We start from the raw sequence: 27852 nt of genomic DNA, 5'->3' as shown, positions 1-27852 counted from the left end.
TTTTGGTGGTGAAGTGCTGTAGACCATCTCGGACCATTTCTATGATGTACCAGCAGCCCCCACATCTCACCTTCTCTCAAGGCTTGTCTCTTCCCCAATTCTTAATAGTTAGCTGTGTTTCTTACTGCATTCATCTCCTCAGTCATCAGCGTCTGTCAGCCTTCATTGTGAAGTCATGCGTCTCTCGAGACCGAAACTCCGAGAATGTATTGTGCTCACAGCGGAGGTGGTGTGCCTGTGCTGGCTGGTCATTAGTTGTTGACATGTAATTAGAAAATAGGTAGCAAGCTCCACGCAGCCTCACTCTTTGGAACCTCGTTTCTCCTATGGCCTCCCTTTCTACTGTTGTTAAGAACATTCTGTTAATGATCCATGCCTCTCTTCACAGGAGAAAATTAGAATCTGTGGAGCAGTTTGTATTCTTTGTCACCTAAATTTGTCTACTTCTGTACATTTCCAATAAGGCTTCACCAGGGCAAGGGAAGATTCCCCACATGTGTATCCCCAGCTGTTTCTGTCATAAAACTTGTATGTGTGTAAACCACTATTGACTTTTTGTACCAAAGGAGATACTGAAAGACAGACATCCAAGTCCCCAGCCCTTTATTGCCCTTGGGATACCACAAGGCACAGATATAGGCAGCTGCTGTGTGGCTCTGGAGTTCCTAATCCCCAGATTGTAGCAATGATGATGTGATCCTGCTGCTCTCTGGACCATAACCTTTTTGGTTACAAAAGGTAAATTTCTCTTTACTGCAGCTGAGCCCCAGGACTAATGCGTCCCTGCATTAACCCCAGGACACATGCACCAAGTCACTGCAGCCGTGCTTGGTCCTGAATCTGTCCTGGAGGGTGGGTCAAAAGGCAAGTGTGGCAGGTAGGATGGTAGGCAGGGAGGGGTGGCAAGGCCTAGCTGACTGAGGACAGACCCAGCAACAATGATAGGAGATTTGAACACCGCACAAGTGGCAGTGCCTGTGGGAGGCGCAAAGTGGAAGGCCCAGCCCCTCCTTAGAGGAGCATGAGGCTGACGGTGCAGTGCAGTAGAAGACACTGGATGGCCATTTGAACAGCTGTGCTCCAGATGAGCCACCTAAGGTGAGTGTTGTGAGAGTCACCGTGGGTTTAGAGGGGCAAGGTAATGAGAGGATGCTGCTGACGCAAACAGTTCTCCATGAGATTTGTGTACACTTAAAGTGTGAGAATCTCACATGTACTATGCCTTTTTCCTTTACATGAATATCAAGTACAAAGAATTGAGTCAGTCAGTCCTCTTGGTTAATGGCACATTAGAACTCTGATTTGAAGTTTTCATTGATTTTTCCCCCAGGATCCACTCCATTCCTTTGCCCCCATGGGTCACTCACATGTGTTTCATGTATCATATAAAATTCAGCACCTTTATAGCATATATTGTATCTTCAAATCATAACCATAATGAGGTGTTATCCCCATTTCCTATACCAGAAAAGAAAGGATTGGAAAGGTCCAGTAATTTGCTCAAGGTCAAGCAGGAGTCTCAGACTCTGTCAAGCATGGGTTACTCACAGCCTTCCCTTTGTCAGTGTGTGGCCATCCTCATCTGCAAAATGAGCATCACCCTTATCTGCAGGATTCTTGCAAGATCCAACCAAATAATGTGTCTTATTAACAGAGAGTTGGGGCTCGGTGGGTGCTTGCTGCAATTGTTACTGAAGTCATATGGGTAGATAAGGGTGGGACTCAAGGACAAGAGAAGAACCTTGGAATATCCCCCGGTGCAGGAAATAAGCATTTATCTGGTGCACACAGTGTGCTAGGCTTCTCCTCATCGCATGTAGTACCCCTGACAACCCCAAGGTAAATACAGCTAGTGGCATTAGTTGAGATGCTGCACATACCCCCTGGGGTGGCAGAATCATGATTGGAACCCATGTCAGTGCTCTTTTCAGTAGAACTGCTGTGCCCAGACCTCACATCCTCTCTAGGTGAGGTGCATGGGTCCCTGGGCAAAACCCATTCCAGAAGCTGGGAAACCACGTCAGGACTTGTGTTCTTCATAATCCCCAGGATGGTCTTAAGGCTCCTCAGTCAGTCCTGTTTGCACAGCGTGCCTTATGCTCCTGAGTACTTCCATCTGCAGCCACGGTGCCCAGAGCACGTGGTTAGGAGGAGCAGCTGAAACCACCTGCACAACCTTCATTCCACAGAGGAAGAAACAGGCTCAAGAAGCCCATATGTGATGGGGAGCTCCTAAGAGGCTTCCCTGGGCCACAGGAATGGGCTCAGACTCTGCGCAGGGCTCTGTCACCTGGCCCCATGTGCTGCTCACCTCAGCCTTCTGAGTTCAGTAGGATGGCAGCTACTCTTCCCTATTGACAGGTGAAAAAGCAGGTCCACAGCTGTTGAGTGACTTTCCCAAGGCCACACAGACCACAAATTGTGGCTCCAAGTCCAAGGCATTTCCAGTGAGCACTGCCCAAATCAGTCATGGAGGTCCCTGAGTGACAAAAATATGAGGGACCCCTTCTTTCCCCGTCCCAGTTCCCGCAGCTAGGCTAAGAAGAGGAAGGTGCCATACAGGTTCAGCACCCTGGTCAGCGGCCAGCCTCCCTAAAGGTGCTGGAGGAGGCCTTTGGAGCTAGGTCAGGTCAGTGTCTGCTGCTTCCTCACCCAGGATGGCCCACTCCTGGGGACAGGCAGGCATCCTGAGAGGAGGGGGTCTGGACCTAGGCTTCTTGCCACCCAATACAGAGCCCTGCCCTCTCCTCCTTCAGAAGGAAGCATGGGAGCAGTTCCATCCTCTAGGTTTCTTGGTTCTCAGGACAGAAATTCAAGTGAGAAGCCTATGAAGAGAGAGATGGCCCAGGGGCCCTTGGCCATGGTGGCCTTGGACAAGTTTGGCTTTCCCCCTCTGTAAAATGTAGATAAGGATGGACCCACCTCCCCAAGATCCTGCCTGTCTGTGAGAGTCCATGACTAAGTGGGCCATGAGCTGGACTGAGTTCAGTGCTCCCCTAACCTGCCCTCCTCCTCTTCCCCACAGAGCTTACCAATTTACATGTAAACCACGGGCATCAAAGTGACAGCTGAGAGCCCAGGTTTGCCCACCAATGTGCTCTGACTGGCTGCATTTTATTAAATTTGAAAGATGCATGATGGCAGCTATTAAATTTGAGTTTTGACTCTGTTCTTTACCAGTGGTGTGACCTTCGGCAAGTCACTTAATCTGGCTATGCCAAAGCATCCTCATATGTCAAATGGAGGTAGTGATAGGACCCCTCTATAGGATTGTTGTGAGTTTTAAGTGATCTAGTACATGTAAAGACAGATGAGGGCTTGGCACAGAGAGAACACTATTGCTTAAAAATTGGGTGACTTAATGTGTGTAATAAGTAACTGGTTCATTGCAGTGTACAAACATGAAGTGTTTTCTTTTTATCCAGCTGACCTCTATCAAATACTCCTTTCTTATCTCAACATTTTGGGCCCAGCCAGTAACTAACTGGGCACTTTGGTTTTCAAACTCAGTCCAGCCCAGCTTAAACTTTCCAACTCCCAAACTTCCAAGAGGTAGTCTCTGGCTTCTTCTGAGGTCTCTTGCTCCTCCACTGTGGTGGGTGAGGGGGAGGAAGGGAGAAAAGTAAAGTTTCTTCAATGGCCATGATGATGTTGGTGAGAGGAGATTTTGTTTTTTGGTTTTTTGTTTTTTTGTTTTTTTAAGTAACAGAGTCTCTGTTGCCCAGGCTAGAGTGCAGTGGCATGGTCAAAGCTCACTGCAGCCTTAAACTCCTGGCCTCAAGTGATCCTCAAGATGGAGTCTTGCTATGTTGCCCAAGCTGGTCTTGAACTCCTGGCCTCATGTGATCCTTCCGCCTCAGCCTCTGGAGTAGCTGAGATTACAGGCACAAGCCACTATGCCTAGCTACAGGTGTTCTTACTCTAATTCATACTAGGGTTTCGGGTTTGGTTTGGTTTGGTTTGATGCTGGGGTTTTCAGTAGACTATATGGGTAATTTGGGGGTGGTGGCGAATTATCTGGACCCTCAGAGAGGAGTGGGGATCTCTGTCCTATCTAAGAGGCTCACAGCCCATCTCTTTGACGTAGTATGCTGGGCTGCAGTCACCTGTGCCACCCACAGCTCAGCCTCCTCTCACCTCGCTGCATCAGTGCTTGGAGCCCCAGGAACACTGGGGTCCTCTACCTACCTACAAGGGCCTTAGGACACTGCGAGGGGAGGTAGGACTGTCCCTCCTCCTCCCTAATCCCCAATACCACCATCCCTTCAAGTGAGCATGGGCTGTTCCCACAGGGGCCTTCCCACCTCAGGAATTCTCTGGTCAGAAATAGACCTCATCTCCATGTTCACAAACTCTTCTGAGCTCCAGAAGATACATTTCAAGCCCTCTCAAGAATACCCTCCTTACATTTTTTATCTGTTCAGTGCAGTATCTCCAAAACCTAGCACAGAGTGCTCAAATCTTTGTTGAAAGAATGAATAAAGGGTGCTTGGATGGGTAGCACTCAGGTGGTCCACAGGCCCTGCAGCTTAGCCCTGCAGCTGGGAGGCAGGCATCAGTCCCCTTCTTAAGTGATTTAGTAAGTCCTGGGCAGGGGGAAGGGTGTGGAGGTCTGGTCCCAGCAGGTGGCATCTCATTGGACACTCCCTTGTCCTCAACCACCATTCTCAGGCAGCGGGATAATCCCTTTCAGCATTCTTTTACCCACACAAAGGTCCAGCAGTCCAGCTGCTCTTGAAAAATCAGGAGTTCTGGTAACCCTGAGCCCATCCACCACAGGGCATCAGCCAGCAGGAATTGAAGCAGACCTCCCCTTTAATCCTGCCGCTGTCACAGCCACCTGCTTAGTTTGTTAATGTCACCTGCCGAGCCCTGCAGGCATTTGCACTTGGGTCCCTGCTTTAATCTGATGAGGAAGGGTGGGGACTGTCAGGAGGAGAGTCAGCAGTAGTAACAACTCTCCCGTGGGTGCCTAACCCCCATGAGTGACTTCAGTAAAATGAAATGCAGACACGAAAAGGAATCAAAAAGAGAGGAATAGGGGAGATTGGAGGAAGAGAAGAAAGATGAGATGGGAGAGAAATGGCTTTTGCTAAATGCCCTTGGCCCTAAGTCAGTACTGACCCAGACACTGAGCCACCCGGGAAGAGGTTGGCATGGAAGCCGCCTTCTTCCTCTGCCCTCCCTGCTCCCCTGGGGCTTTCCTTCCACTCACTAACCTCCCTGTCAGCCCAGGAGAGCAGCGGCCGCCACCTTGACCTTGGTGGCTCAAGAGTCCAAGTAGGGACAGGTTGTTGAGATGAAGTACCTGGAGCTTGAGGTCATGTCCTCTGGCTGCAGCAGGATCTCTGAGAGAAGGGCTGGGGGTACTGGAGTCCACAGTCCCATGGACGGGCCTCCCCAGTGCCAGTGTCACCCCTAAAGTGCATGACATCAGAAGATTCTTCTTGCCACACACATCTGCAAGCAATTATAGTGGCTGACAGTGACCTCTCTCCATGTGCTATACATTGTCTCTGTGTGAACTGAGTCTTCATAATGGCCCTGTGACTTCAGTACTGTGGTTGTCCCCATTCTATAGATGATGAAACGCTGAGGCATGCCCTTCAGTATGCCTCATCCCACACTCCAGCCCAGAATGCAGACCTCCCTTCCACCCCCTGCCATCCCCCTCCCCACTCCACCAACCCCCCCGCCCCCCACCACCACCACAGTGCATGCCAGGCTGTGTAGGCCTCTGAGCTTCTGCTTATGCTGTTCCTCTGCCCTGAGTGCCTTTCCTTCTCTCCACTCTCTCTTCACACTGGTACTGCCTCATTGTTTTAAGATTCCCATTAGACACACCCTTCTTTCCTGGAAGAAGGGTGACGCTTTCTGACCCCAGTTCAATCAGATCTCTCCTCCACACACAGAGTCCACTGTGCATGACCATCACAGCAGCAATCACTGTCCTCTTTCCCCAGACAGCCTGTGACCAACTCAAGAGCAGGGTCTGTGTGTACCCTACAGCGCCTAGCTCTGGGAGGAATGCAGATTGTGTGTGAATGAATGAATGAACAAACGAACATGAATAGCTAACATCAAGCAATTATGGGGTGCCAGACACCGTGCTAAGTGCTTTACAGGTATCATTTTATTTTCTGCTCACCACAGCCTTATGGGGAAGGCACTGTTATTAGCACCACCCTTTTACAGATGAGGAAACAGGCTAAGAGGCATTAAACTACAACCAAGCATCCAGGCAGTCCCACTCATCTGACGGACCATCCTCAGTGCACCTCCTCTGTAAGGGACTCTGCCTCTGACAAGCCCTCTGAGATTTGAGTAGGGAGAAAGCTCAGAATCACTTGGCCCTCTGGGAGGAGGAAGATGGTCATCCTGCAACCCTCTGCACCATTTAGGTGTCCTGGTCCTGTCCATTTGCTCATGGAACAGCTTGATCTAGAAGAGAAATAATGTGGCAAAGAGGGTTTTTGGGCCAAAGACAAGAAGATACCACAGGGCCAGGGTTGTTACTGTCTTTAGCCAGGCCTCTGGCCATTGGGACATTGGCTGCCCTCAAAGCGGGGGGTTGGAAGCTTGGGGAGTCTCTTGGCTAAATCCTACCCATCTCCTCTATGCTCCATCCCTAAGATATCCAACACCTGACCAGTAGATGCTAACATACCTTCACTGACAAGAAGCTCCCTACCACTCCAGCCCAAATCTCAGCAAGTTTCTCTTTCTCTAGCTGAAATGTACCTCCTGGGGACCATCAAAAGGAGTCCATTCTCCAGGAGAGACGAGCAGGCCCAGATGGAGGGCCTCCCTGACTTTGTGAGTGCTTCCTGACAGAACCTGACACAGAACCCCATTTCCTGTGGCTTCTTAATAATGCCTCCCTTCCCCCCTACTCCTGCCCCTTCAAAGCTCTCCAGACCCAGAGTACCAAGCTCTCAACTTCGGAAAGCCCTCTGCTTGTGTTCTTTGATCCCCCAGCTTTCAGAGAAGACAGAGTGGGAAGGTTTCCAATTTTCCTCTGGTAGACCAGAGAGATGGAGTAATTTGCCTAAAGGCCCACAGGGAGAAGGGGTGACCAGCAGGACCTAGTTCTCCTGGTTCCCAGCCCAGGACCACACAGTCCCCTCCAGAAATGCCAGGACAGAAACGCTTCTGGACATCTCTCCCCATCCTGCTAAGGGTGCGGGGAGCAGGAAGAATACAGAGAAACCAGCTTCACCTGGGGAGGAGAAACTTGATTGTTGCTGTGAGGTTGGCATCCTGGGAACTGCAAGGCCTATGGCTGGTGGAGAAACAGAAAATATCGTCAATCATCCAGAGGATGTCCTGGCTTGAAGCTGCTTTACAAGATAGGTGTCCTTGGCCTCTGGGCTAAGTCAGACAAGAGAAAGCTGTGTGTGTGTGTGTGTGTGTGTGTACGTGCATGCACATGTGTGTGCTCATGCACATATGCACGTGTGTGTGTATAGATATGTACATACAGGGAGGACATTTTAAAGAGAATCCCAGGGAAATTAATGCTTATTCTCAAGGAAGGGAGCAGTAATGGTGGAATCTCAGGCAGCTGGCATTTTTGGCTGGGAGATGCCTGAGGTAAGTGAGTAGATGTGATCATGGATACTGGGGTTCCAAAGGGCCAGGCCTGGGCACTCAAGGTCCTTGGATGGGAAGAATCCAGCTGGTTTATCTCACAGGCCCCTAAACACCCAGCAAATGTCTCCCAGGTCTAGCTGGAACCTGGCTATGTCCCAACAAGGTTGGGGGAGAAGGGTCTTCATGAGGGAGACCCCTCTAACCCTTCCACATAAAGCCCTACCAAGGCCCAGGGAGAGGAAGGCAAATGGGTTCCCAAGTTCCCAGCTGCAGGGTCCAGTGACAAAATCAGCGCCTTTGAGGCATGTGATCCTTTGCACAACTGATCATCACCCCTAGAGAGGGCTCCAGGAGTTTGAGAAGGAGCCATGGGCCTTCTGGGTCCTGCATATGGCTCTGCAGCACCAGCAGGTATAGGAAGCTTTTGTTACATGTATTCATCCATTCATTCAACAATGAGCACCTATAATGTGCCAAACATGTTTCTAACACTGGGAGTACAGCAAGAACCAGTTAGACCTAAATTCCGGCTTTCATGGAGCTTGTAATCCAGTAAGGGAGGTCGTGGGTGGGAAAGACAAGTACAAGGCTCAGCCTGCTGGGTCACGATTAGTGATCAGAGAAAAATAAGGCCGCGAAGGAGAAAAGGGAATGAGGTGGGGTGGGGTACAATTTTAAATACGGTGTTCAGCAAAGGCTTCACTGAGGAGGAGATATTTGAACAAAGCCCCTAAGGAGGTGAGGGAGTGGGCCTTGCAGATATTGAGGAGAAGTACCTTCCAGGCAGAGGAAACAGCACATCTGAAGTCCCTTGGATGTAAGCGTGCCCAGTAAGGTTGAGGAATGGTCAAGAGGCAAGTGTGGCTGGGGTGAGTAAGCAAGGGGGTAAGGGGTGAGAGATAAGGTCAGAGAAGCACAGGGGCCCAATTGCTTAGGGCCTTGTAGGCCACTGTGAGGGATGAACCCCGGTTTGGGGTTATCTGAAGCTTATGCAGTCCAGGGGGGGACATCTTCAAGATAGATAAATCAATTCAGGGCCTTGGAAGGGGCTTGTGCTAGAGAGAGGCCCGGACACTTAAGCTTTGCCAGTCTTGCTATAAATCTGCCACTGGTTGTGGTGAGAATTTTGGCTTTTGCCTGGAGAGGGAGCCATAGGAGAGTTTTGAGCAGAGGAGTGGCATGACCTGACCACCCTCTGGCCTTCCTCTGGCTGCTGAGTGGAGGATGAACCTGGCGGTGGGGCGGCGAGGAGGGGAGGAGAAGCGGGTAAGAGAGAAAGCCAGAACACCAGTGAGCAACCCCGGACTGGCAGTGACAGCCAAGGGTGGACAGCGATCAGATTCTGAAAGTGGAGCTGACAAGATGTGCTGATCTGGGATGTGAGGTGTGATAGGAGAAAGGCAGAAGGGTTGGCCACAGCATCTGAGGCCTAATCCAGCTATCCCCAGTTGAGGTGGGGAAGGAGAGCATCATCATTCCTGGACCTTATACTATGCAGTTCTCCATTTTATCTGTAATCTGCACCACCACCCTGAGGCAGAGCTTTCGTTAAACCCACTTCACAGATAGAGAAATCCCGACTCAAAGAAGTGGAGTAACTTGCCCAAGGTCACACAGCCAGTAAGTGGCAGAGCCTGGATTCCAACTTTAGTCTTACCGATTCCAAAATCGGTATCTGTTCTGATGCACCAGGAAAAGCAAGGTTTGGGGCCCTAGGAGCGGGTTGGGTGGGAGAGGCAGTTCCTGGAGGAGAGGCAATTTCAGTAACCACAGGGGCCCCTGGGATGCCTGCAAAGAAAGTTCTCAGCACCCTACTCTGTGTTCCTAATCACCTCCTTCTTAAACCTGTTTCTGATCCACCAGCTGGCAGATCTCAGCTGTAATCATGGGAAATGTTTTTGTCATCTCTCAAGCTTTCTTAATTCACTGACAAGGTAATAACTGCCTCGGTCCATTATACACATTTTCTAAAAGAGTTTCAACATTAGAATGCAAAGCAGACTTCTCTGGCTTAGAAAAACCTGAGATTCCTGGGATTTAATCATCAAACAGATTTAGCCCCTAAATCTGTTTGATGATTAACATCAAACATTTCATAAGAAAAAAACAAATGGCAATGTGGCCAGCATGTCCAGGCCACCCAAATGTGTCTGATTTCTCCCCTAAATAAACTCGTTGCATTTAAACTGATAGGAACTGATGGTCCCAGATGCATTCACTCAACAGGTATGACAGATCATTAGTATCCAGATGAGTCTGCCACCATCACAGTAATCCATATGACTTGGTTGATATTTTTATTATTAGCATTATGGATTGAAAAGCCTTAGCCCATGATTTGGGATGTCCAATCCTCTGTAGTTTACTTAGAACAGCTCATGCCACGTTCTGTGGCTGTGCCTGCTTGGAGCCTGGGAGAAAGCGACACAACAGCGGAAGCCTAGGACTTGTCAATCTTTTACCATCTTGGAGCTTTGCTCTTTTCAAACCACACCCCTTCAATACCACAACAAAAATCTGGGAAGCCAAGACAAACAACCCTTGTCCCTTCCAGCCTTCCTCTAGCTCTCAGCAATTGGTAAAACCTACCAGTAGGAGCAGATATTTGATCTGTCATAGAAGCTGTGATATTACATTCCCCAGATGTTCAACTTACTGGACTGAAGGCTCAAGTTACAGCTCATCAGGGCCTCTCTACCCTACAGACTCCATGCCCACCCCACCCTCCCATCCCCAAGAACCAGGATCCTCGGCCCATGTGGCCAACTGAGATGGAGTAAGTAGGACCTACATTGGGCAGGGGATTCACTAAAATGACTCCTGTAGGGTCTCTACACCAGTGGCTTAGAAGGCATGTGCTCTCGAAGCCCTCGGGGGCCATTCAAACTGAAGGATGCCTCCCCACAGTCCTCAAACACCTATATCTTCTTGCCCCAGGGCCTACTTCCTTTCCTTATCAAGAGTTTAAAGAGAGTCTGCAGGAACCTAGAAACATTTCATAAGAAAAAACAAATGGCAATGTGGCCAGCATGTCTAGGCCACCCAAATGTGCCTGATTTCTACCCCGAATAAACTGTGGCTTCACTTTACAGTGGGAGAGTGGGGGAGATTAAGGTTACAAATTCAACATAAAAAAATTTTTTTCCTGCTATCCGAATAAGGTCAGGAGCAAGAGACATACTATTGAGGAGAAGGTGATCAAGGCCTGCATCATGCCCACAGAAATACAATAAAGCCCTCACCCTTTCCTGTGTAAAAGATCCTTCTTGCCCAAAGAACTGGGGAATATTGTGCACTTGGCTTTGTAAAAATGTGTCACTGCAAGACAAAAACCAGGCTGTCGCAACTTTGAACTGAACCCAACCCCACCAGGGAGCTCTTTCCTGAGACCATGAGAGCTGCTGGCTGTGGTGGTCCCTGAAGTCAGGCCAGAAAGTGGCAGGGAGAATGGTTAGTGCCTGGTGGATGCCTTCCTCCCCTGGAGGAGTGACTGGAGACAGAGACTGGGTTCCCATTCCCAGGGAAGAACTAGAGGGACCTCAGGGGTCATCCAGTCCAACTCCCTCACTTGAAGGCAGGGCAACTGAGGCCTGGTGAGGGTAGGATCACAGTTTAGTCAGTGGGGGTACTGGGGGTCACTCTGGTGCTGACTTGTCCCCTCATCATGAAGCCACCTCCCACCTTAGATGGTCAGGGCTGAAAGGGACCCCTCAACACCCTCACTCAGCCGATAAGGACAGAAGAGGTCCCTCACTCCCAAGGCATGAGGGAACGAGATGGGCAACCTTTCAAACAGCTCCCGATCTTCAGAAACGCCAAGAAACCTCATCCTCCAAGAGCAGCGGTTTCCAAACTTTTGTATTTTTAGCAGCAGAAGCCATCCTCCAAACAAAACCGTATGCAAAACCTCAGCTAAAAAACAGATCAGTGGGCTGCTTGCCCATGTGGGGCATGGGCTGGGCCCTGAGCTCTCCCTCCAGTACCCAGTACTTCTTCCACAAGCCCCTATGTGAGCTCAGTTTGAAACCCCAGGCCTTGGCGGGGGGCGGGTGTGGGGGGATCTTGTGGCAATGGAGCTAAAGCAGCCAGATAAGGTGGGAGTACTTAAGACCTCTGGAGGGTGTGGCTAGTCTCTGAGACCTGGACAACTTCATTCTCCACCAGGGCCTGGCCCCCATCCCCATTGAGCTGTCTCATGCGCAGGTTAATGGAGCCATAGGTCTTCCTGGAGCCCCTGCCGGGGACGAAGGTCCTCCGGCGGTACAGCTCGCCCTTGCACAGGGAGACCATGAGCAGCACCGACAAGAGCATGCCGCCCACCGTGAGCAGCCCCAGGCCTGCGATGATGCACTTGTCCAAGTGGGAGCCTAGGCGGGCGTAGTACATTTCTAGTCGTTCCATCTCCCGCGCTGTCACTGTGTCCGGATTGACTCGAGCCTCACGGGGGATGGCGTATGCTGTCACCACCAGGAGAATCCCACTCACCAGGAAAACGAGGGCGGAAACAAAGCCATAATCCACCGGGCGGCTCACGGGCTCCAGGCCTGGCCCCTCCTCTGAATGCAGGGACAGATCATCCCGCTGGGATCGGGGCAGTGAGGAGACACCCCCAGAGGGACTAGGTGAGCTGCCCAGTCTCGTGTTCCCAGGGTTCTGGAAATGGGTCTCGTGCTCCTCTGAGGAGAAGCAGGCATTCTCCACACCCTCCCTGGATGTGGCCACCGGGCCCAGGGGAGCTGATCTCCTTGGGGCTTGGGGACCGTTGCTCAATGTCTTCAGTTCCAGACCAGGGGGAGATGCCATTGGGAAGGAGGGCCCCAGCTCATCCCTTGGCCCGTTGGCAGCTGGAAGAGAAAACAAAGTCATTTGAATGTAGCAACCTCTCCCTGTTGTGGAGGACATCACACCAGTCCCCAAGCACATGAAGGTGAGTCAGGCACGATTCCCACTTGGGGGTGTCTGCCAGACAGAGGGGAAGACAGGGAATAAGACAATGACAGAACAGTGTGATCCAGGCCCAGATCCCACTCCACCACCAGCTAGGGGTATGGCTGTGGGCAATTCACTAATCCTGTCTTGGCTTCAGTTTCCCCACCTATAAAATAATCCTACTACTCCCCTCTAGTTCACAAAGCTGGAGTAGGATCGAGATAACCTATGCAAAATGCTCAGAACCCTGAGTGCTCAGTGTTAGCGATGAACTCCTATTATGATGGAGGGAATGTAGATAGCGTGAACATCAGGCTCAAATCCCAGCTTCACCACTTGAGCTTGGGCAAGTGATGTGACCTCTCCAGATTCAGTCTTCTTCTTATCTGTAAAATGGTAATGAATCAAATGCCTCCCTCATAAGGCTGTTGTGAGGATTTCATAAAATAGTGCATGCAAGACCCTGGCCAGTGCAATCCATGAAACTTGTTGTATGAGGGAAGGATGACGGGTGGGGGAGGGGGTAGAAATGCAGAAGTTGTGGGAACAGAGGAAGGGAAGTTTCTGGGAGTTGGTGGCATTTGAGCCAGATCTCAGAAGATGAATTGGATATTTCCCAGCAATGGAAGGTGATGAGGGCATTCTGGAAAGGGGAACAGACTGCCTCAGAGGCCAGCTGGGGCCGGCTCACAAAGGACTCTGAAAGCCAGGCCAAGGAGCCTGAGAGCCATGCGAGCTAAGGAGCTGGAGCGGGAAGTGCTGACATCTGCCTCGGCTTCAGAAGAAAGGAGGACTGATGGGATGGGAGGGGGCAAAGTGAAGGACGGGGGTCCAGCAAGGAAGCCAGCAGGTTGGGGATGGCATGGCTGAAAGGGCCAAGAGGAAGGAGCAGACTGGAGAGCCATGACTAGGTCAAAGCCAAATGCTTTTATGTAAACAGAAGGGTGGGGACCTGGACTAGGACCACAGGAGGGGAAGCAGGAGGGAGAGGTGGGAAGAGGGACACTCTCTGTGCTGCAAGAGGACTTACCCCACCCAACAACCTGAACACACACCCACCCAGACACAGCACATGTGCATTCCCGCTGAAGGATACTGACTGACAGCCCGGGGACCATATTTGGCTGACAGAAGTTTTGCTTTGTTTTGTTCCTGGCCTGTTCATTTGTTTTTGGTGAATTAGTTGCAAATGTATAAAAAGCAAAAGATTTTACATTTTACATTTTAAATGTTGGATTCCTGGCTTCTCCTGCAAAATGAAAGAGTCTGGCCACCTTAGGCCCCTGTTCCCTTATAACACTCACCTGGAGTTGGCAATCGGGGCTCTTAGGCAGATCTAGCCTCTCCCTGGCAGGTCCTACCTCAGCCCCCTTTCTTGCCTGGCATGTGTCATTCCTGATCCACAGCAGAACTGCATCATTCCTTGTATATACTGATGGCCTGAGGGCACATACATGCACATACACTCAGAGCCCTAGGCACACAAGCCCACGGGCTAGAGACCCCCAGGTGCAAAGTGGCTCACATGCTCCAGTGTGTCTACACACACATACATGCACACACACATGATTCTCTGCATTTTCATGTTGGAGTTTATTCTCCAGTGCACTGTGGTTCTCTTTCTGTCTCTCTGTCTCTGTGTGTGTGTGTGTGTGTGTGTGTGTGTATGTGTAAATATGAGCAAATGAAGTGAGGATGAATGGAATGAATGAATGAAACTCAAAGAGCCTCATTGCAGGAAGACATGTTTTCAATCTTTCTGACCTTCCTGTCAATATGGACTAGCATCAAACACCTCCTCTTAGCACATATAGGGCCTTTCATGTGAGTACAAAGCTCCTTTCCCTTTACAACCCGTTTCTATCACTACATCTCTCTCTTTCCAGAGTCCCATTTTAGTAAATGTTTACCAGGCACCTACTAGCTGTTGAGCCGTGTACCCGACACTTCATGCAGGAGTATCTCATATCCCCCTCCCCAGCCCCACGATCCGGAATTACTGTCTCCACTTCATAAAACATGGCCAAGATCCCATGGCCTGTATGGGAGGGTGGGACAGGAATTGAATGCAGGCTCCCTAAGAATTATTATCACGTACAAACCTGCAAACTCATACCACTGTGCTGGTGGCATCACTCCACCAGCCTTCCCTGGCTCTGCATCCCTCACTCATAGACCCTTCATTTTATCCGGCTGTTTAACAGCAACCGTGAGCACCTTGAGAGCAGGGATAAGTTTCAGTTCCATCTGGGTCCCCAGCCTGGGCCCAGACTCCTCTTACTTTCCAGTGAATAGACAGAAAAAAGAGATGTGTTTATTGGTTGGCTTTTTACTCTTAGCACCAAAAATATTTTCCTGAGTGCCCAGCCACAAACAGGTACCAGCAGTGGGTGCCACGTGGGTGCTCACAAGTGGCCCCCAACCACACCCTCAGCACCTTCCACCCAACTTAGCTCCTGGAGTGGCCCAGGAACCCCTTTCCCAGACTGACATGTTGATGCCTCCATAATCTGGAAGAAATCTGGGGCTCCCAAATTCTGGGAGCAGGGCTCTCCTTCACGCTGCAGGACCCCAAAACTTTTTTCTTAGGATGCCACAGTGAGAGGGCAGAGAAAAAAGAGGATTCCTCTCACCCAGAGTTAGGACATCTCTCTGTTTCATGCACAGGTTCAGAGATACTCGCCAGTTACACAAAGGCCGTGCCCAGTTACCCAAACAGTAACAGAAACACACCAACTGACACAGCTGCTCCTGCTCACCGTTCACACCCCACGACCCCACCAGTTACTAATTTCATCTGCAGTCAGACAGGTCCTGAAAGGAACACTCCAGTTCCACACTCACTCCCCCAGCAGCTGTTCCCACAGCAGTACCCACAGACACCCAGAAGCCACGTAGTGTGACCCTCAGATCTTCCGGCCACACGATTACCCATACCTTGGGAGGGGGTAGGAGTGGTCACACGCACGCGCGAGTACACACACACACACACACACATACACACACTCTTAAGTGCCCTGGGAGTAAGATCCAAGCCAGATCCACCAAGACCCGCAGGGGCCCAATACCCCACCCACCGCGCGCACTGACACCCGGAGAGAGGGACGCACAGCGGCTGTGGATGAAGCTTCACAAAACCCAATCGATAGACACACGCACGAGTTGTACACAAAGCCTTGGGGCGCGTAGATACGCACACGCAGGTCCACGCTGTTGTACCCAAAGTTGCGCGCAGAAAGCCCCAGCACGCTGGCTGCCCACCGCGCCCGCTCCCGCCGGCCCGCAGTCCACACCCCCTGCTCCTGCCCTTGACCATAGGCGCGGGCCGGGGCAGGCCGAATCGGACCAGGCGGAGGCCCGGGGAGGCCGGGTCCCCTGGCCGCATGTCCTTCGGCGGGCCGCGAGGTCAGGCTAGCTGTCCCTCGCCCCCACTCCCCGCCCCCGGCCCTCGGCCTCCAGCCGCCCCCCGCAGTCCCCTCTCCGCGTGCGTACCTGTGCCGGGCCTCCCTCCCTGCCTCCCCACGCGGGGGCGAAGGGCGCCCGGCGGCCGGCGGGCGAGGGTGCGTCCTCACGGTGCCCGTCCGCCTTCCCCCGCAGCCCGGCGTCCGCCTGCGGGGGTCTCTTCCTGCGGCGCAGCCCGGAGGGCGCGGGCCTGGCCGCCACTGCCTCGCCCTCGGTCCTCCTCCGCCCCCCTTCCCCGGCCCGGCCGGAGCACTGCCGAGCGCACGTACCTGCTCGCGCCGCGCGAGTCTTGTAGGCGGCGGTGGGGCCGCTGGGGGGGGGATCCGGGGACAGAGGGACAGGAGAAGGCGGCGGGATCGCCGAGCCGCCGCGGAGCGAGCTCCGCCTCGCGGCCGCGAGGACGCCCGGAGAGTTAGCACAGAGAGGGGACTGAAATGCGTGTGGATGGTCCTGGGGTGAGGGTGGCGGGGGCTCCAATCATCGTCCTCCCCTCCCCTCCCAGGCGATCTGGATCGCCAGCGCCTGGGCTTAGTGAACTGGGGCTTCCAGCCCGCGGTCCCCGGGCGTAAAGGGCGGGGCGGACCGGCGGGGGTGCTGGAACACCCCTTCCCCCGCCGCCTGCCTCTCACACCACTGGAGAGCCCCTAATTGCCCAAAGCCCAGGTGCCTCCCCCCCTCCTCACTCCACTCTCACCACTTCCCCTTCCCACCCCCCACCCCACACAGCCTCCAGGTAGGACCCTGGGTCCTCTCTGAGGTCCTTAGGTCGGGACAGTCTCCTCGGGTGCTTGCGACTCCGTGGCTCAAGGGCGCCACCTGAAGGCTGCGAGAAAGATCTGATGAGCCCCCTCCCTCTTTTCTCTGCAATTTTTTCTCTGTGGGACAGTGGAGTGCACCGCCCAAGAGGGGTGTTCTCTTGGGGGCATTGCCAATGGCCAAACACACCCTCACCCTCCAAGGCCCAGTTGTGGGGCCTCTTCTCCTGGAAGCCCTCCCTGGGCACACACACCCACTCACCCCAGGGGCCCCTCCATCTGGGCTCTCCTTTTGCCTGCACTGTTTGCTTTGATCTCTGACAGTCGTGATTTTGTTTAAGGGTCAGACTCCTCCATCGGATTGGCAGCTCCTGGAGAACAGGACCCATGTCTGATCGCCTAGAACGACCTAGGTGGGTGCGGGTGAACAGGCTGTGAATAGGAGTGACTTTCACTTATTTCCTTTACAGGGCAGGGCTGGAGTTAAGATGAGTCGAGTGAAGTGCCTAGAGTACCAAATTCAAGGAGACATTCCCTCTTTGGGTAACACACGCCAACCCCAGAGAAAGCTTTGGTCTGAATCGTGCAGGTTCAGGGAAGACACGGTGAGCAGCTGAATGGTGTGGCCTCGGGTAGTACTTCTGGCCTCTGAGCCTGTGTACACTTTTGTCCATGAGGATCGTGAATGTGCAGGCTTCAAGGGCTGTGGGAGGGCCAGCAGAAGTTGGCCATGTGGAAGGACAGGCAAATGAGAGTGCCATGTCCTCCTCGGCCACCTTATGAGCGGAGCCTAACCTGTCCTCCTCCAAAGTTCTGTGCAGTCCTCACCAACCAGGAGACTGGAAGTCACCCTGGATGATGGATGCCTGTGCCTTCAAGGCCAGCATAGCCTAGCTCTGGGCAGGTCCACCAGGGCTGGGAAGGCCTCCATTTCCTCTCGGTCTGGCAGAGGCCTGGCCTGTTGTTAGAGACTTCAAAGGGATGCTAGCCCTTGCACCACACTCCTGTTCAAACCCCAGCTCCACCGCCACAGCTGGGTGCCCTGGTGTAAAGGACTCCCCTCCTGGAGCTCAGTTTCCTCCTCTGTGAAATGGATGTGGGAAGCTTTATGGGAATGGGATGAGACACCTCCCTTAAAGCACTCACTGTTCCTTCCCTCAGTCATGCGCTGTCCAACCTCAGCCTTTGCGCTGGCTGTTCCTTCTGCCTGGGATGTTTTCTTTCTGATATTTCCCGCCCTCACCCCTTCCCTCACTTCCTTCAAGTCTTTGCTCAAATGCCACCTTCTCAGAGACACCATTCCAGGCCCTCCTTTCAAAATAGCAGTGCCCCAGCACTCTTTACTCCCTCACTCTGAATTTTCTCTACAGCATTTACCAACTGACATTAGTTTCTGTCTGCTTATTGCCACCTCCACTAAAAAATAAGTGCCAAGAGAAGAGGGTTTTGCCTGTTTCCCTCCCTGCAGTATCCCCAGACACTAGAAAAGGGGCTAACACCTAGGAAGCTCTGGATAAGTGCTCATTGAATAAAGAACAGAGAAAATGGGCAAATATTATATACTAGTTAGCTAGGTAGACTCCAACCCTACACTCAAATAGTTCATATTCTAGTGGGAGGAAAGGATAAGTAAATGTAACATTGCAGTTATAGTAAGTGCTACAAAATAAAAGTGTACAGTGCAAGCCTCAAACAAGGATGCCAACCTGGTCTTGGGGATAGGAATGGCTTCCTGTAAAAGTGTGGGTTGAGCTGAGATCAGAAGGATGAGTAGAAGGCATCCAGGTAGAGGGGAGGAAAGAGAAGTCCAGCAGAGGGCCTAGCATAGGCGAAGAACTTGGGGTAGAAGGAAGTGTGTGATGAGTTTGAGAGTTGAAGGAGACCCGTGTGGTTGTCGTGGAGGGCTCGATAAGGAACGTAGTGGGAGACGAGCCTGGAATTACCAGGCCAGGTCACTGCAGAGCCTTGCAGGTCAAAGAATTTGTTCTTTATCCTCAGAGCAGTGGAGAGCCTCACTGATAAATATAAGTAAAGGGTTAACAAAACCTTTTCCTCTTTTGCATGAGAATTTGACCTTTGGAAGCTCTGTTTCCTAGAAACAGATAAACATATGTCTGCTATGTTACTAAGCAACATTGCTTCTGATAAAATGACCCCTGAGGAGGAGGCTAGAATGATCCATGTGGCAACAGATTAGAATTGGAGATACCAGAATGAACTCATGTTTAGCTTAATATAGATGCAGATGATTACATATAGAAAGTTATATATACACACACACACGCACACACGCGCTAGTATACACACATATATTTCCTTACTGTCAGGCGAGAGGGCTTAGAATCAATGATACTCCATAGCAACAAGCACACGTAGCACTGAAATTTGGTTTCTAATACCATTCTCCAATAAAAGGATCCAAGGCTCCTTGGAGAAATTGCTGTTTATAGGACTTGGGCAGGAAATACTACAAGATGAGCCTGGAGCATCTGATAGTGCCAGAAAGTAAAGAAATGCTACACACACACACTCTACACACACACTACACAGCACACACACTACGCATACCTACTACATACACACGACACACACCACACACACTCTACACGCTACACACACACTACGCAACACACACACTCTACACACCACACACACACTACACACACCACACACATGCTGTACACACACTACACACACATACTACAAAACACAAAACTCTACACATGCCTACTACACACACACCACACACATACACACATGCCACACACACTACACGCACACTCTAACCAAACCTACTACACATACACACCACACACACAACACAACACAAACACTATACACNTTTTGTTTAAGGGTCAGACTCCTCCATCGGATTGGCAGCTCCTGGAGAACAGGACCCATGTCTGATCGCCTAGAACGACCTAGGTGGGTGCGGGTGAACAGGCTGTGAATAGGAGTGACTTTCACTTATTTCCTTTACAGGGCAGGGCTGGAGTTAAGATGAGTCGAGTGAAGTGCCTAGAGTACCAAATTCAAGGAGACATTCCCTCTTTGGGTAACACACGCCAACCCCAGAGAAAGCTTTGGTCTGAATCGTGCAGGTTCAGGGAAGACACGGTGAGCAGCTGAATGGTGTGGCCTCGGGTAGTACTTCTGGCCTCTGAGCCTGTGTACACTTTTGTCCATGAGGATCGTGAATGTGCAGGCTTCAAGGGCTGTGGGAGGGCCAGCAGAAGTTGGCCATGTGGAAGGACAGGCAAATGAGAGTGCCATGTCCTCCTCGGCCACCTTATGAGCGGAGCCTAACCTGTCCTCCTCCAAAGTTCTGTGCAGTCCTCACCAACCAGGAGACTGGAAGTCACCCTGGATGATGGATGCCTGTGCCTTCAAGGCCAGCATAGCCTAGCTCTGGGCAGGTCCACCAGGGCTGGGAAGGCCTCCATTTCCTCTCGGTCTGGCAGAGGCCTGGCCTGTTGTTAGAGACTTCAAAGGGATGCTAGCCCTTGCACCACACTCCTGTTCAAACCCCAGCTCCACCGCCACAGCTGGGTGCCCTGGTGTAAAGGACTCCCCTCCTGGAGCTCAGTTTCCTCCTCTGTGAAATGGATGTGGGAAGCTTTATGGGAATGGGATGAGACACCTCCCTTAAAGCACTCACTGTTCCTTCCCTCAGTCATGCGCTGTCCAACCTCAGCCTTTGCGCTGGCTGTTCCTTCTGCCTGGGATGTTTTTCTTTCTGATATTTCCCGCCCTCACCCCCTTCCCTCACTTCCTTCAAGTCTTTGCTCAAATGCCACCTTCTCAGAGACACCATTCCAGGCCCTCCTTTCAAAAATAGCAGTGCCCCAGCACTCTTTACTCCCTCACTCTGAATTTTTCTCTACAGCATTTACCAACTGACATTAGTTTCTGTCTGCTTATTGCCACCTCCACTAAAAAATAAGTGCCAAGAGAAGAGGGTTTTTGCCTGTTTCCCTCCCTGCAGTATCCCCAGACACTAGAAAAGGGGCTAACACCTAGGAAGCTCTGGATAAGTGCTCATTGAATAAAGAACAGAGAAAATGGGCAAATATTATATACTAGTTAGCTAGGTAGACTCCAACCCTACACTCAAATAGTTCATATTCTAGTGGGAGGAAAGGATAAGTAAATGTAACATTGCAGTTATAGTAAGTGCTACAAAATAAAAGTGTACAGTGCAAGCCTCAAACAAGGATGCCAACCTGGTCTTGGGGATAGGAATGGCTTCCTGTAAAAGTGTGGGTTGAGCTGAGATCAGAAGGATGAGTAGAAGGCATCCAGGTAGAGGGGAGGAAAGAGAAGTCCAGCAGAGGGCCTAGCATAGGCGAAGAACTTGGGGTAGAAGGAAGTGTGTGATGAGTTTGAGAGTTGAAGGAGACCCGTGTGGTTGTCGTGGAGGGCTCGATAAGGAACGTAGTGGGAGACGAGCCTGGAATTACCAGGCCAGGTCACTGCAGAGCCTTGCAGGTCAAAGAATTTGTTCTTTATCCTCAGAGCAGTGGAGAGCCTCACTGATAAATATAAGTAAAGGGTTAACAAAACCTTTTCCTCTTTTGCATGAGAATTTGACCTTTGGAAGCTCTGTTTCCTAGAAACAGATAAACATATGTCTGCTATGTTACTAAGCAACATTGCTTCTGATAAAAATGACCCCTGAGGAGGAGGCTAGAATGATCCATGTGGCAACAGATTAGAATTGGAGATACCAGAATGAACTCATGTTTAGCTTAATATAGATGCAGATGATTACATATAGAAAGTTATATATACACACACACACGCACACACGCGCTAGTATACACACATATATTTCCTTACTGTCAGGCGAGAGGGCTTAGAATCAATGATACTCCATAGCAACAAGCACACGTAGCACTGAAATTTGGTTTCTAATACCATTCTCCAATAAAAGGATCCAAGGCTCCTTGGAGAAATTGCTGTTTATAGGACTTGGGCAGGAAATACTACAAGATGAGCCTGGAGCATCTGATAGTGCCAGAAAGTAAAGAAATGCTACACACACACACTCTACACACACACTACACAGCACACACACTACGCATACCTACTACATACACACGACACACACCACACACACTCTACACGCTACACACACACTACGCAACACACACACTCTACACACCACACACACACTACACACACCACACACATGCTGTACACACACTACACACACATACTACAAAAACACAAAAACTCTACACATGCCTACTACACACACACCACACACATACACACATGCCACACACACTACACGCACACTCTACACATACCTACTACACATACACACCACACACACTACACAACACAAACACTATACACACACAATACACACACCACACACACTACACCACACCACACACACACTTTACACACACACTACACACCCACACACTACAAACACACTACACACACCCCACACACTACACACACGCCACACACACACTCTACACACACACTACACAACACATTCTACACATACCTACTACACACATGCCACACACACTACACACACTACACAAGACACTACACACTACACACACCACACACATACCACACGCACACACCACATGCACACACCACACGCACCACACACACACCACACACACTACACACACACATCACATACATACACTACACACACACCACACACTACACACACCCCCCACACACATACACACACACCACACATACACACACACACAAATGGGGGTAGGAGCTAACTGAAAGAGCTCCCAATGGCCAAAGCTGGAAAAATTTGAGTGAGAAAATAAATAAGGTAATATTGGATTGTAACAAAAAGTATGGAAATAAATACCTCTGAGTCCATACTGATAAAAATAACTGAACAAACAGGTGGAAAAGATAAATCTCCCATGCAGAATTCCAAATTCTGTAGGTAGATAACTCAGTCCTCGAGGAGGGGAACTATAACTCCCCATTTTGAAAGTGTGAGTTGCACATAATGATTCCCTTTCCAAGAGTGTTTTATGGAAAGCGCTGGGGTGGCGGGGCGGGGGTAGGGCGGTGTGAAGCAACTTTACAGTGGAGAAACTGACAAACCTGATGACCTCAGCCAGGTGATGAAAGTCAACTCCAACAGTCAAATCACATTGGTAGTAGGTACCCTGGATATGATGTGGCACAAATGGCACTTTACCTCTGTTGTCTTCCTCCCCAAAACCCATAGCTATAATCTAATCATCAGATAAATATCAGACACATCCCATTGAAGAAAATTCTACAAAACATCTGACTAGTTCTCCTCAAAAGGTCATCAAAACAAGGAAAGTCTGAGAAATTGTCACAAACAATAGGAACCTAAAAAGACATAACAACTCAATGTAGTATGGTACCCTTGATGGGGCACTGGAAAAGAAAAAGAAAATTATGCAAAAACTACAGAAATCTAAATAAAGTATGGACTTCAGCTAATAATGTGAGATGTTAACAGTAGGGGAAAGTGAGTATGGGGTTGATGTCCTTTGGATGTTTGTCTCCTCCAAGTCTCATGTTGAAATTTGATCCTCAGTGGTGGACTTTGGGCCTGGTGGGAGATGTTTGAATCATGGCTCTGTGCCATCTCCACCGTAATAAGTGAGTTCTCACTCTGTTCGTTCACTAGAGAACTGATTGTTAAAACAAGAGCCTGGCACCTTCCTCCCCTCTCCCTCTTGCTCCCTCTCTTGCCATATGGTATCTGGCCCCTTCTCTTTCTGCCATGATTGGAAGCTTCCTGAAGTCCTCAACAGAATCAGGTGCTAATGCCATGCTTCTTGTACAAGCCCACAAAACCATGAACCAAATATTAATAAACCTCTTTTCTTTATAAATTACCCAGCCTCAGATATTCATTTCTTTTCCTTCCCTCTTTCTCCTCCTTCTTCTTGTTCTTTCTTCTTCTTTTTCTCTGCTTCCTCTTCCTCTTCCTCTTCTTCTTCTCCTTCTCCTTCTTCCTCTTCCTCTTCTCCAACTCCTTCTTCTTCAGAGATAGGGCCTCATTCTGTCACCCAGGCTGGAGTGCACTGGCACTATCATAGCTTACTGCAGCTTCGAACTCCCAGGCTTAAACGATCCTTCCACCTCAGCCTCCTAAGTGGCTGGGACTAGGTGTGCACAACCAAACCCGGCTAATTTTTTTCTTTTTATTTATTTATTTATTTATTTATTTTGGTAGAGACAGGGTCTCACTATGCTGTCCAGGCTGGTTTTGAACTCCTGGGCTCAAGCAATTGTTCCTCCTCAGTCTCCCAAAGTGCTGGAATTACAGGCATGAGCCACTGTGCTCTGCCTAGGTGTTCTTTTATAGCAACACAAAATAGACTAAGAACAGCGATATATGGGAACTCTCTGTATCATCTTCCCATTTTTGCTGTAAATCTAAAACTGTTCTAAAAAAATAAGTTGTTGTTGATGATGCTTTTAAATACCCCTGAGAGATAACCTGCATCTGGGCCGGAGGGAACTATAAATATCTGGTGGGAAGTCATACTTTTGGCGTCCTGAGCATAGTGATTCATGTAACCGGACAGGTCCAAAGACATTGGCTCCTGTGGGACACGAAACTTTTAAGTCAGTTCCTACACCCACCTGATGGGAATTTCATCTGGCATCTGAGTGGTACTGCTCTGCCGGAAGAAGCAAAGATTCCTGCCAAGAAGAGCACCAAGTGCTGTGCTGGCAAGCGAAAGTTCTTGTGCTATATCCTTCAGAGTAGGTCAATGCCAAGTGTGGTCATCTGCTGAACCTGAATGTGTAGTTGAACCTAAGAAGACTCCCTTGTGGACATGGCAGTGGGTGACAAGTGAGGGAGTGATGTGAGTAGATTTGCACTGTGAAAACATTCTCCCTCTGGCTACTCCCAGGTGCAAGGGGACAAGAGAGAAAACAGATAATGTGAGAGATTATCATGGTCATGTTGGCACACAGAAAGTCCTCAATCAGATAGCTGTAATTATGTATCTGAGGAGATGTGTGATCTGTGCGAGACAGAATGAGGACTTCCCATAGGAACATTAAGAGCATCACTTAGTCTGCAATGTTCCAAAAGGTAGTGGTATATAACATAATTTTAGGTGTTAAGTAAATAAAGATGTTTTGATTATCTATCACTGCATAACAAACCACCCCAAAACAGCAGCTTAAAAGAAAATTAGTATTTATTTGCTGACAGTTTTGCAGTTTGGGCTGCTCTCAGCTGAGACAGCTCCGCTCTTGTCTGTATGGTGTCAGCTGGGGTGGCACAAACAGCTGGGAGCTGGCTCAGACTTGACTGTGTGTCTATGGGCTTGGTTCTCACTGTCAGCTGGGTTTTTTCATTCTCTTCTACGTGATCTCTCCATGTAGCTAGTGTAGGCTTCCTTACATAATGGTGGTCTCGAGGTAGTCAGAGTTCTTACATGGCAGGCAACTTTCCCAGAGCACAGAAGAAAAAGCTGCTGGACCATCTTAAAACGGAGGCTTGGAACTGGCCTGGCATTGCTTCTGCTGCATTCTATTGCTTAGTGCAGGTCATGGGCCAGCCTAGATTCAAGGGGAGGGGTCTACATAAGGATATGAATACCAGGAGGCATGTGTCATTGGGAGCCACTAGAGTAACAGTCCCCCATTATCTATACTATATACACACATCTATACGTGTGTATTCATTTCAATGGCTAAGTGTTTATTTTAAATTGTTTTAGAAAATATATAACTAGCTCATGAAACCAAAGATATCATGGGTGATATTGACTAGAGTAAGGGCAGAAATATGAGTCCATATGAAGTTGATGCATTAAAGTCTGCTGGTTTCCTCCAGTATTCACTCATTCTTTCTTCCACCGTAATAGAAGTTTTGATCAGTAGTGGGTACAGTGCACCAGAAGAAGGATTTCATTTCCCAGCCTTCCTTACAGCTAGGTATGGCCAAGTGGATGGTAGACCATTAGGATATGAGAGGAGGTAGTGTGGGAAAAATGCATGAAGTCTCCTGAAAGGAAAGGAGTGTGCCCTCCTACTCTCTTTTTGTCCTTCCTGCTGCCAGGATGCAGAACTGATGGCTGGAACTTGAGCAACCATCTTGGGTCATGAGGTGGAAGCCTATTAGGTTGGAAGAGCAACAAAATTGAAGGAACCTGGATCACAGATGACTAGTTGGAAACACTAGGATGGGATAGTTCCTCTTTTGTGGGTGAGAGAAAGAAACATCTGTTTTGTATAAGCTACTATTACTTGGGATTTTCTGTCACTCAGAAAAACTAAGTTAATCAAAGTAGAATCAGGCTGGGCACGGTGGCTCACCCCTGTAATCCCAGCACTTTGGGAGGCCAAGACAGGTGGATCACCCGAGGTCAGGAGCTTTAGACCGGCCTGGCCAACATGGTGAAACCCTGTCTCTACTACAAATACAAAAATTAGCTGGGCATGGTGGCATGCACTGGTAGTCCCAGCTGCTCAGGTGGCTGTAGGAGAATCGTTTGAACCTGGGAGGTGGAGGTTGCAGTGAGCTGAGATCGCGCCGTTGCACTCCAGCCTGGGCGACAAAAGCAAAACTCAGTCTCAAAAAAAAAAAAAAAAAAAAAAGTAGAATAAGTAGGCAAAAACTGAATAGGTATATGAATAGCTGAAGATTGAGAAATACAGATGCAATCTGATCCCCTGTGTCCCAGGTAAGAAATCTCCGAAGCCAACCTGTAGTGTGTCCAGGAGGATGATATGAGAGAAGTAATAACCCAAGGGAGACCGAAGTTTTTCTAGGTGAAGGGAGTGAGTGGAGCAAGGAAAAGTTCCTGGAAAAGGAAACAACACTTAAGCCCAGAGATGAAGTAATTGTAGCGAATTATTTGTGTGTTTATTTTATTTGATGAACACTTACATAACCCTTCCCCTATGCGAGGCACATGTTTTTACAAATATTAACTCAGTCAATCATCTTAACCACCTGATCATGTGGATATTATTATTGTCTCCATTTTAAGATGAGGAAATCAAGGCACAGAATGGCTAATAACTCTGTGTCCAAAGTTACACAACTGGTATCTCAAAACCAGTTGGGGCTTCAAAACCAGAACTCAGTTCAGTGCTTGTAACCACTCTGCTGGCTTTCATTGCAATTTTCAAAGCACTCATAAAATTCTTAAGAGGCTGTTACTATCATCTCCATTTTCACATTTGGGAAATTTGAGTGCCAAGGAGAAAGGAGATTACCTTACTACTACACTAAGGAAGGAAAATTTCAGTCAGACCCAAGGGCCCCTGACTTCAGGTTGATTTGGGGACCCTAGATAGATCTAAAGTTCTGGGGCTGATCAGCCCCTTGCCTAGTCACCCATACCCCACTGTTTTCACCTTTCTGTCAGAATCTGGCTGGGATCTGGTGTTTGGGTTTGTTTACTTATGTCATATTTACCCCTGGCACGAGCCTGGCTCATCTGGCTTTCCTGGAGCTCTAATACTTTCATGGAGTGGCCTTGATACCATGGTAATGGGACATGGTTCAGGGATTTCAGGAAATTAATTGGTGGTCATGCTCCAGGCCCTGGAAGGAGTGTCCACATTCACACTCACACGCACACAAATCTTCCACCGACCTGGCTGGCATTCCCTCCCTTTCCACCTGGTCTGGATGGATCTCTCAGCCTTGGGGAATAAAAATCCTGAGTATTGCATTCTCTCTCTGCTGTGGAAAGAGTAAGCGGGGAGGCAAGGAAAAAGAGAAATCAAGACCCATATTCCTAGCTTCTCCAAGAGTGAGTGCCCCTACTTAGCAGCTCCTTAGGGGCAGAGGTCTTATTGTCTCTCATCCATGTGCCAGCACAGGGCCTAGCACACTGGGAGTGCTGGGTTAGGTAGACTCCAAGCCACTCCCCTGGGAGAGGGTGGGCCCAGGGAGAAAGGAGGTTGTTTGACGGAGCACCTTCTGTGTGGCAGTCCCTGCACTTGGTCCCTCTGCTCTCTGACAGATTGGTAACCTGGAGTTTACTCAACATGGGAGGAAACAGGGGCTCAGATCAATCAGGCTACCTGCCTCAGAGTCACACCCAAGGCTAGTTGAGGCCAAGGGATGCTCTTCTCTCTGTCCTATTCTGCTTCA

General features: G+C 49.7%; 1 protein-coding gene across 3 annotated transcripts; it reads right to left on the bottom strand.

The window, feature by feature from the left end:
• Positions 1 to 11432: 11432 nt before the first annotated feature.
• TMEM74B (transmembrane protein 74B) lies at positions 11433 to 16295 on the bottom strand. Of its 3 annotated transcripts, XM_017895705.1 has the most exons (3): positions 15156 to 15550; positions 14625 to 14802; positions 11433 to 12437 (listed from the first exon to the last, which is right to left on the bottom strand). In XM_017895705.1, the coding sequence occupies exons 2-3, from the start codon at positions 14653 to 14655 to the stop codon at positions 11698 to 11700; spliced, it is 771 nt and encodes a 256-aa protein (XP_017751194.1). In that variant the 5' UTR covers positions 14656 to 14802; positions 15156 to 15550; the 3' UTR covers positions 11433 to 11697. The 3 variants fall into 3 exon arrangements, with proteins under 3 accessions (XP_017751194.1, XP_017751196.1, XP_017751195.1); XM_017895707.1 differs by lacking the exons at positions 14625 to 14802; positions 15156 to 15550 and adding an exon at positions 16015 to 16295; XM_017895706.1 differs by lacking the exons at positions 14625 to 14802; positions 15156 to 15550 and adding an exon at positions 16254 to 16283.
• Positions 16296 to 27852: the final 11557 nt, after the last annotated feature.

The sequence above is a fragment of the Rhinopithecus bieti genome, unplaced genomic scaffold, assembly GCF_001698545.2.
Source record: "Rhinopithecus bieti isolate Rb0 unplaced genomic scaffold, ASM169854v2 scaffold_27016, whole genome shotgun sequence".
In the NCBI taxonomy this organism is placed as follows: Eukaryota; Metazoa; Chordata; class Mammalia; order Primates; family Cercopithecidae; genus Rhinopithecus; species Rhinopithecus bieti.
The sequence above is the reverse complement of the archived record's forward strand: the minus strand, read 5'-3'. Positions and strand labels throughout refer to the sequence as shown.

Excerpts from the sequence above, each read along its gene's own strand:
- TMEM74B (XM_017895705.1), bottom strand. The coding sequence starts at position 14,655 with ATGCCACCAGCACAGTGGTATGAGTTTGCAG. Across the intron at positions 12,438-14,624 it reads ACAGTGGTATGAGTTTGCAG|CTGCCAACGGGCCAAGGGAT; the intron begins GTTTGTACGTGA and ends TTTCTCTTCCAG.